The 10,831-nt window shown below is 33.9% G+C and overlaps 1 protein-coding gene across 2 annotated transcripts; it reads left to right on the forward strand.

The window, feature by feature from the left end:
* The first annotated feature begins 3,126 nt into the window (after positions 1-3,126).
* Positions 3,127-9,106, forward strand: LOC104089386 (tRNA (guanine(37)-N1)-methyltransferase 1). Of its 2 annotated transcripts, XM_009594255.4 has the most exons (9): positions 3,127-4,164; positions 5,012-5,110; positions 5,490-5,609; positions 5,727-5,893; positions 5,985-6,055; positions 6,645-6,787; positions 7,330-7,441; positions 8,612-8,724; positions 8,828-9,106. In XM_009594255.4, the coding sequence occupies exons 1-9, from the start codon at positions 3,322-3,324 to the stop codon at positions 8,954-8,956; spliced, it is 1,797 nt and encodes a 598-aa protein (XP_009592550.1). In that variant the 5' UTR covers positions 3,127-3,321; the 3' UTR covers positions 8,957-9,106. The 2 variants fall into 2 exon arrangements, with proteins under 2 accessions (XP_009592550.1, XP_070033350.1); XM_070177249.1 differs by lacking the exon at positions 8,828-9,106 and having other exon boundaries at positions 7,836-8,636.
* Positions 9,107-10,831: the final 1,725 nt, after the last annotated feature.

Raw genomic sequence — 10,831 nt, forward strand, 5'->3', positions numbered from 1 at the left:
TGGCTTAAATATTTTGAAAAATATTTTACTCATGAACTCATTTCATTTTAAAAAATTCTTTTTCAACCTTCTCTGCCATATTCCCCTTCCGCACCAACTCCCCCAATCCCTCCCCCCACTTACCCACTCCCAACCCACCCCAACCCCGTCATTCTACCCCACCTACACCAAATATTATTAATATTAATTTCTTTTCATGTCATAGATAGAGTATTTTTTTTATTACAACAAATAAGTATTTTTCTTTCGCTCACCAACCAAACAATGGAAAATAAATCATAAACTCACTCATTTCCATGAAAATATTTTTTAGGAAAACATTTTTCATGGAAAATATTTTCCTTCATACCAAACAAACCCTTAAACTGATTGAGAATAAAGATTTATTTTCCATAGAAAATATTTTCCTATAAATTGTTTTCATGGAAAATGGGTGTTTTATCACTTATTTTCCCTTGTTTGGTGGGTGAATGAAAACTTTTTCAGGAAAAATATTTTCTAGTATTTGGTTAGAGAGTAAATTTTTTTTATGCTACTCTCTTCACCCCCTTTCCCCAAGTCCCTAATTTTCTTACCCCCTCCCCTCCCCCCCAAATAACCAACGTTTTCATAACTCTATTTTGTTCAAAAATTTAATTATTCTTCTAAAAATTCACACTAACCCAAATAAACTAGTGTGTTGCTTTACTTTTTTAGGCAAAAATAACATTAAAATTTGTGTTCCATAACTAAAAAGAAAATAGTTCTTTTTGGTTGAAAAATAAAGTACTCTTTCTACAATATGAAAATAAAGTATTCGTTTTATTGAAATAAAAGAAAATACTTTTTCTACATCATGAAAAAAAATATATACTCATTTTATTGAAATAAAAAAAATATATATTTATATCATAAAAAAAAATACTCATTGGTTGAAATAAAAAAATAAATCTATCAATAACATTAAAAGAAAGTACTATTAATAATAATTTTATTTAGTATGGGGCCTGTAATAATTCTGTAATAACAATAGGGGTATTAGTAAAAACTGGGATTGGGGGTGGAGGTGGGAGCAGATTGGTGGGATGAGAAATAAGGTGTGGATGGTTGAGAAGTAGTTTTGGAAAATATTTTTTCTTCTTTGATATAGAAAAATTGGAGGAAAATGAGTTAATGAGAACAATATTTTCCCAAACATTTAAGCCAACCAAACGTGAGAAAATAGGGTGGGGATGGTTAAGAAGGAGTTTTGGAAAATATTTTCCCTTTTTTGATAGAGAAAAATTGTTGGAAAATGAGATCATGAGAAAAATATTTTCCCAAACATTTAAGCTAACCAAACATGAGAAAAATGGAAACACACCCTAAAAGTAAAACTTTTCAAACTTATAGTTTAAAATAAGTTTAACCTTAAATTATTTCTATAAAGAAATCATAATTATTTTTTGGAATAGACTAATGAATGCGGGGGTAGATGTAGCGCATTATTTATAGGTTCAATTGAACTCATAACTTTTGACGCGGAGTAAAAAAATTATATCTAGAAATTCATTAAAATCACAAAAATAATAGATAAAAACTCATAACTTTAAAAATATAATGGGGTTAATGCTAAAAATTTTAAAAATTGAACCCATAAGATTTAAATCCTAGATCTGTCTTCATTATGAACTTATGACACATAAATTGAGACAGAAAATAATATTTTTGGTTTTTGGTGCAAATATTTAAACCTTAACTATTAATATCCATATGCAAATTTTATATATTAGTATATTCTTTTCATCAACATTACTACATGTATTATAAATTGTGAATAATATTATGTATATCAATGATTATCTAAAGAGGCAATTAACAACAACAATAACAAACCAGGTATCTAAAGAGGCAAACACTATATATAATCCTTATATTTTTACTCGCATAATAATTCGTATACTATTATTCATGGTATTACAATTACAATTTCTATATTAATTTTTATTGCATGATAATATATCCTTGATATAAATGAACAAATCAGAGGAACATATCAAAATTGTTTTTAAAGTGCTTACCTTTATTAAAATGGTCCGCAATGTTCTAATAATCCTCCAAGATTTCAAAATTATGTATACTTAATCCAGTATAACAAAATATATCTATATTTAGTAGAATAAACATACCATTTGGCTGTTATAAAATATGGCATATTAAATTTCAACTTCAGACTTGAAATACATAGTTTGAAATTTAAAACACATATTTTGGGACCGTAAGTTTCAAATATGTAATTATCATCGTCATCATATCATCATGCACAAGGTGTAACTTCTTGCAATATTATACTTTTAAAAGTGTATTTTTGGTTCGCTGATGACTAATTTATAGAATTTATATTTTGCTTTAGTTTTCTTGCTTCCGAGATAATAACATAATCTTATAACCAACTTTTCCTCTCAACTACACTCGTAAAAGATCAACTAAGACGATCATTATAAGGAACAGAGAATAATAAATGAATACACAATAATGAAAAAACCAACTAAAACAATGTAATTGAATATACACATTGTATATGAGGAAATGTTAGGTAGTTGCGACCAAATGACATATTTTTACCTCATAAACTAAAATAATGTACAACAACAACCACCCAGTATAAAGACCTTACCCTAAGGTAGAGAGCCTTTTTCCAAATGACCCTCAGCAAATAACCCGGTTGGAAGTGGATGGTGCTTACCATCAGAGCAACCTACCTTGTCAATAATAAACTAAAATAATGTGATTATAAATAATAAACTAAGTTAATGTAATGGTTCATCTTTTCGGATAGAGAATGTTATTCAATTATTTTGAATTTGAGATATGGTCACTTAAATATCATATATTCTCACTCAAATGAGCTATAACTTTTAATATGTATGATTTCTAATAGTATATCAACAATATTGTTTGAGCAATATGTATGTAATTTAAATTTATTATATTTTATCTAACTTTTATAAAAATAACTTGGAATACGGGTGCGTTTCAGAAACTAGTTTCTCGGAAAACAAAATGAACTAAATTGCCTTGTGACAAAACAAATATAGTACTGTCTTTTGATTTTATTATTCCGTTATGTAATTATTAACTTAAGTACTTTCTACAGTGATCAGAAACCAGTTTGTGAAATTTTTGGAAGATTAGAAAATATGTTTGAAAATATTTTTGGAAATAATAATTCACATTTGTTATGCAAAAGCTCTTTGCTCTCAAGAAAAGCTCTCGTACTCTTCATTTCCGGCGACCAAACTGTATCTTTCTCCATTATCACAACTCTTAAAAGATACACAGCCCTTTCCCACACCACACTGTATGTATGTGTTACCACGGCAAATTCAATTGATGGCTCTCTACCCATTGCCATCCGCCATTATACTCAACAAACTCATTATTTCCTCAACTTCTTCTCTCCACTTCACTTGCCGCTTTTCCCCCAAACCGCTCATTCCTTCTCTCTTCTCCACCACCACCGCCGCTTCCACAACGTCGTCGTCAACACTATTTCAACACCATTCTTATGGCCCTTCACTCTACAAAGGCCACAAAAAACACCAAAACACTGATAACTTCGACGAAGAGAATTTCACTCGAGTCTTCGATATAACCGCTTTACGTGTCCCTTCAGAACACTGCTTCTCCCTTGAAAGCAAATTACGAGGCCACCTCTTAAATTGGCCGCGCATTCGTAACATTGCTAGGGTTCCCGGTGACGATATTGATGACGAATTAAAGGAATTTATCGGAAACAATAATGATGCTGAAACCCTAACCGCATTGGAGCGAAGAATTTATGGAAAAGCTGAAGGAGATGGAGAGAAAATGTGTTCGGTGTTGTACAGAGATAAACTTGCCAGAACTTTCAATTCGACAGGATATGTGAAGTTTCAGAATTTGGCTAAGTTATCTAGGCCGAAGAAGAGTAAGAAGAAGAGAGAGGAAGAGGAGGGAAGTGGAAGACAGCGGAAAGGGTTAGGGAGAAATGAGATGGCATTGGTGGAGGTGGTTGAAGAGGAGGGGAGTGGAGATGAGGATTTGAGTGGGTTATTGGGAGATGATTTTATTAGAAGAAGAAAATGGAGTGGATCGACGAGGTTATTGCTATTGGATGAGAGGTACGCAAACAAGGGGATAGAGGAATTGCCTGAGGCCATTAAGGTTTCCGTTTTTTGTTTAGCACTATGGTATTTTATGAGATGCATATGTTTTGAGTTTCATGAGTGATGTCTTCTTGGTACTTGGAATTGAAACATGGAGTGTTTTTGCTAAATTTTACCTTGAATTAAATTGTTCCCTTTATGTATGTTGAGGCCTTAGAGCTTTTGGTTCAACAAATAAAGTAGTGCTGCGGGGTATGTGTTGTATACACACCACAACTCATGAGTTCGTACCCTAGCTGGTAAACCAAGTCTCTTATTTAGGTAGAGGAGTAGAGTGGCAGGCTGATTTTTTGAAAAAACATCTTGCCTAATGTAGTTTGTTGTCAAGCACCTATTCTGTTCATGGTTGCAAATGGTGAAGTATGTTATGTTGTTTGTTTTGAGCTTTTGTCTAAGAGACAAGAATGGAACGATTGGGACTTAAAACATAGTTGGTCTATTGGTGACATAATACATATCAAGACCGTATTGTACATTAATATACTTTCTCCCTTTTGTCATCATTGATACACTCTTTCCTCCATAGTAGTGAATAGAATTAGATAGTTGGAGGGTATGAGTATCATGTAGTTTTTATCGAGAAGTCTACTAATTACTTGTCTGAACAAATCATTGAAGAGCATTTGTTTTCAGGATAATTCATCTCAATCTTATTTTTGACGAGATGCGCCAACATGTATTTAAATCTTTCGGATAAGTCGTTTGATAGTGGCCAAGGGGGATGTGGTGTTTATAGAATGCTTGTTTTACTGATTCAAAGTAGTAGTTAAAAGCTTAGATTCAACTTTTTGCATATTTATGTAGGTTAATAGCTCCTCTCTTACGAATTTGAACTATGTTTGCAGGCAGTCCTCAAAGAACACAATGAGGAAAGTACAAGATTAAGTTTTGAAATTGTGAGATGCAAGTTGACATTATTTTACAATTATTGGCAAATGAATGAGGTATGTCCATATGATATTCTTGACCATCTGCCATATTTTTTGCTATTAATATTACTTTTCTATGATGGATATAATATTAAAAAAAAGGACAGATATTTTTGTACACAGTTTAGCCATTTTAGCCAATCAAGTGTATAGCATCTCTTGTGCGGGTTATGTGAGGTTCATGGGTATCAACGAGTGTCTCGTAATTTACCAAACTTGAAAATATCATAACCAGAGCCTTCATGTATAATTGGGTGGGATTGAAGGCCCTGATGCATTTGTTTTATTCCTATTTTTTTTGGTGTGTGGGAAGTCTTTAATATGAGTGAAACTGAGATGAATTTGCACAAGTTGCTGTTACATCTTACTTAAACGAGGAATGTGCACCTTGCAGGTCTTAGAGGTCTTGCTTCCACAAGGCATGATTGTTCCTTCAGCTTTTGAGACTGTTGGGCATATTGCCCATCTAAACTTGAGAGATGAACATCTCCCGTACAAGAAACTTATCGCAAAGGTACCTGATTTCTGCAAATCTACCACATTTTTTTTTGGTTTTACTAAATTTCACCTTATTTCTCAATAATCCATTGGCCGCTATCCCCCTTCATTTCTTTGGATTATCTTTTACCAGGTAGTTTTGGACAAGAACAAGCCGAAGATACAAACAGTTGCCAATAAAATTGATGCCATTCACAATGACTATAGAACAATGCAGCTAGAAGTTTTGGCAGGAAACCATTCTCTCGTAACCACTGTAGTCGAGAATGGACTCTATTTTGATGTTGATTTAGCAACAGTGTGAGTCTAAGCGAATAAGAATAAGTAAAGATGAAAATTTATTGTTTCCAGAATCTGATATTTTCCTATAAATTTTGTCATTTTCTGGTAGATATTGGAATTCTAGGCTGGCAACTGAAAGACAGAGGCTTCTTAGTTGCTTCACCCATGATGACGTTGTCTGTAAGTTCTCTTGAGCACTCTTACATGCGTATTTGAGTTCCAGACTTGGTGGTTTCTCTACAATTGCACTTAGATTTGTTTATTTTGAATTTTTTTCGTGACCTTTCCACTACACTCTCGCACTGTTTAGTCCATGATGGTGTCGGTAGTTTTCAATTAAAAGTCCTAAAAGAATCAGTCTACTTGAATTTTTTCTTGAATTTTAGCGATATGTATGCGACAGAACAATTAGAAATGATTTGAATTATATGCACACACATCGATGGCCACGATTCTAGTATTTATTAGTAGTTGGCACCTTGGAACTATGAAATGAAAAGAGATCATAAAATGTTCTCGTCAAATTCTATAATATCAAAAGTATGGTAGAATGGATATGCGCCTTTGAAATTGAGCACATTGTCGTCGATTTAGTCAAAGAAACTGACACTAGTTAAATAGTACCCAAACAAACGGCAACGAAGTGGTCTGCTCCACATTGATAAGTTTGCGGTTTGCTTATTATCTGAATTAGTCTCTATGTGGTGCCTCTTCTAACTTGTTTTATGTTCTGGCGATCTCTCTCTTTTGCCAATTGTTAAAATGTCAGGTGATGTGTTTGCTGGGATTGGTCCCATTGCAATATCCGCTGCAAAGAAGGTCAAATATGTATACGCTAATGATTTGAACCCTTCTGCTGTTGAATATCTAGAAAGAAACTCTGTCCGTAACAAACTCGAGAGGAAGATTGAGGTACAAATTCATCCACATACAAGTTATATTTTTCTGTTGTATGTCACTAACTTCTGTCAGACGCATAGGATCTGTATATATATATATATAGCACGAAATTCTAATTTTTTTTTTGTTTGAACTTTTTTTATTTAAAAGAATATATTTTTCCATTTCAAAAAATAAAACCTAATTTATGGAAGAATTTCAGATCTGGCGTACGCACTCAGTCATCTGACTTTTTTTGGTGGTCTTGATTGACAAATAAACGAGGAAAATAAATTAAAAGTGGGTTTCTTTGCTCATGCTACTTCTTTGGTTATGATGGAGTACCTTTAGGTCTTCTTACTGTTACACTTGAACTTATTATTTATGAGGCAATGCTATCACCAAAAACCAAATAATCATTGGAACTGAAAAGGTTCTTCTCCAAGACGAGTTCACTTATTTACAGTGTTGATCTTGCAGGTGTCTTCATGATTTAGATTCAACTTTTGGTTTCTTGAATTCATTTATCCAGTGATATATGGTGTCACAGCTTAGTGATTTCGTTTATCTTGTAGATTTTTAACATGGATGGGAGGAGGTTCATTGACAGTATTTTTGCGAGTGAAAAAACTCGGGCAATTACTCAAGTAGTAATGAATTTGCCAAATGATGCTGCAGAGTTTCTTGGTACGCTGTCTTTCTGTAATGTACTCAACCTTAAAGTTTGATAGTAGTTGGTGTTAGTTTTATCCATTAAATTTTCAATTGGGAGCACCAAGGATGTGGTGTGATTTAGTTGAGAAAATGTGCCCTCTGCTTCAAGTTTATTTCATTTATTCTTACTATAAATGCAAATATCCTGGGTCCAGTTCCATAGTTGTCAGATTGAGAATATGACTTTGATATTTGAACTGCACTTCTTGTTGATTGAGCACTTGGATAGGCTCCTGGTGGCTCAGTTCCTGACCTCCAGGAATGATGTAATCCAGCAGTCTCTTTTCCTTTCTTCTCATTTAAGTTGCTTTTTAGCATGTAAAATATCCTCTGTTTCTCTTCATTTACTGAGGAAGTATCCTGCTAGTGGATTTTTTGAAGGTTTGATGTCTCCTATTACTCTGTGGTTAGAGCTTCAGCAGCATTGTTGGTCTCAGTTATCCGTTTCTCTTGGTTGGACCTATGACTTCAGAAAGCTTTTCATTGAAAGAAGAATTTGCTACTTTTTGTCGATGCTAACTTGCATGTGACGGTGTAGTTGGACCGTAGAATTCCGAGTATTGACAGTAATTGTTGTAATAATGAAGCATGTGAAGCTTGCGTTTTGAAAATAATTGATAACCAAGCTTCTGGGGGCATCGAAAAAGCTTATGCAGAACACGAGAGAGGCTTGGGATTTTCTTGAATTTATTGATACAATTATATTGCATCCTTTTGTATCCTTTTCCCTTAGTTTTGTCCATAAATGTGTACTAACATGCTTGTTAGGCAATAGTTTGATGGGGAAAGAGTTTCCAATTTAGTGTTGGAGTAGATCTACTATGGCATTTCACAATTGCAAGACACGATGATTCTATGGATTATCCGATAGATAATTCTTTTTTGAGTATTTCTACTGAGCAACAATGTCAATAGCATTTCTCGTCACTAATATTGTTGCCTTTATGAGTTCGTTTACTCCCATTTGATATGTATGATGCGGCATGACAGCACTTCGAGATTTCTCTCAGAAGGCAATATGCTGCATTACATTCTTTTTCCAGCTCAATGAAGGAGATGCGGTGCCCCCCAAAAAAACCAGACCTTCCATCCCATTTATCTAGACATATAGCCAATACATAAATGCTTTTCTCATGTTTGCAGATTCATTTAGAGGAATTTTCGGAAAGAGGAACAAGGGTAGGCAATTTACCTTGCCAAGGATCCATGTTTATGGGTTTTCAAAAGCTCAGGATCCTGAATTTGACTTTCATGAGGTCTGTTGTTAGCCTGTTCGCTATTACTTTTCATCTGACTGAACTTTTCTGGGCCAGGTATTACTGAGGGAATGCTGAATTTTTCTTCTTCATACTTGAACAGCAAATCAGGATTGCACTATCTGAGGTGGCTTTTGAGGTAGAGATGCGCAAGGTTCGCCTTGTTGCACCAGGAAAATGGATGCTGTGTGCATCATTTGTTCTGCCTGAGACAGTGGCATTTTCTAAATGAACTCTGTAAGTAATTTTGTATGGGTAATTGAGCCATTTGTCAACAATTACATGTGACAGTCCATCTCATTTTCCAGATAAATTTTTTATTTATCAAAAGCATATATAGGAGCAAAATTATAATGAGAAAGCCTTGCTAACTTCCCTTGTATCTTGTTCTGTGTTCTGTTTGAGGCTTCCTAGTTCTTTGCTTGTGGCTAGGCATTAGTAGTTCAGAAGCCCTTGGCAAGTCTACTTTTTTTTTGTTTTTCTTTTGTTTCTTGTGTACTGTTTGCTTCTCGAGGATGCTTGACTTTATGTTGACCGGTGAAGGTTGGGTTTTTTGTTTGGGGGGGGGGGGCTAATTTGCTGTAAGTAGAGATGGCTTCACGCAGGAAAGAGAAAGTTAGAGGCAATGGTACTCCAAGCGCCTTGCATCCTTGTGAAAAACCAACAGTAAAGGTTCACCAACCTTCGATTCAGAAGTATTTAAGAAAGCGTGAAACGCTATTTGAATAAACTGGCCATATCAAAGTGTTTTGTACTCATGAACCTGTCATTACCGCTCTATCTTCTTTTACCTATTATGGACGCCCCTTGATTTTGTCCTTTAGTTTAAACACATGCCTGCTATTCTGGTCACTGTGCAGCTATGCTAATTTTTTGTCTTAACTTACAAATGTTGGAACAATTTAAACCGAAACATGTTATCTATTTTTTCTTCATCATCTTATAGCTGATTTAATTATGTCATTCTTCAGTTGTTAAAAATTGTTTGGTCTACAATTAAATAATTTAGAGATTATAATAGTGAACTGTTATAAGGTGAATCGTGATATGATATATATAGTTGGGTGGGAAGTTAAGAATCATCTTAATCTTTATATTGCTAATATATGTATTTGTGTTCTATCTTTAATCATCTTTAATTTTGCATAAAATAACAAAGTGTATGGTTGCTGCATAAATGAAACAACATTTGATTAGCGGTATTAAGTGATACTCGCTTTAAGCTATATGTGAATTTGTGTATTATTTTATGTGGGAAAGAATGTTGAATAAAAATTAGTGTGTTACAATAAGGGGAATAAACTATTTAAAACAAAAAAAGTAAGCAATTCATGTGTAACAATTAATCGTTATACACAATCCCTCCATCCCCTTAATCATTGCATAAACAACTCCTGCATTATAATCTCCGCATAACTAGCAAGTAAACTCACTCCTAGCAGAATTGGCTCTTGCTGGTACATGTATAACGCTTCGTTTGCAATTTTTTCTTTCGCAACCGGTCAGACTGAAAATCTCATCATGCACTAAATATCTGGAAAAATTGAAGCGAACATGAGTTATTAGTTGGAGAAAGATAAAGAAGAAAGGAAAGAAGATGGGGATGGAGTACTCTTGGATGAAGATGTGAAGGTCTAACTGAGAATGGGCAGTGAGGGGGAATTATTAATTGCTTTCCTTACAAGTGTTACAAGGGTCAAAGTGAAGAAAAAAGAAGAGAAGCAATCCGTTGGTGCCCTTTTAATAGGTCCTCTTACAACTTGTGTTATTAGCTAGTTGTAACACGTGATCTTAAAAATGTGAAGATTTTATCTCAAAATGTTGAGGAGTCGAAGTGCAGATTTAACGTAAATTAAATCTTGTGACAGCGGCATCGCTCTTTTTTGAGAGGAGAGTAGTAGTACAACACTATAAATGGTGAGATTGATGTCCATTATAAATAGGTTTTATTAATTTAATCTCTTTAATAAGAGTTCGGTACTTAGAAACTTTGTAGAATGATTACAAGAGATCATTCCTTTCATTAAAAATGTGTTTTTCCATGTGGCAATAGTAAGTTAAAAAACTCTTAACTGATCTAAAATAAAACCAAATGCTTGAGAAGAAG

Source organism: Nicotiana tomentosiformis, chromosome 6 (assembly GCF_000390325.3).
Source record: "Nicotiana tomentosiformis chromosome 6, ASM39032v3, whole genome shotgun sequence".
NCBI lineage: Eukaryota > Viridiplantae > Streptophyta > Magnoliopsida > Solanales > Solanaceae > Nicotiana > Nicotiana tomentosiformis.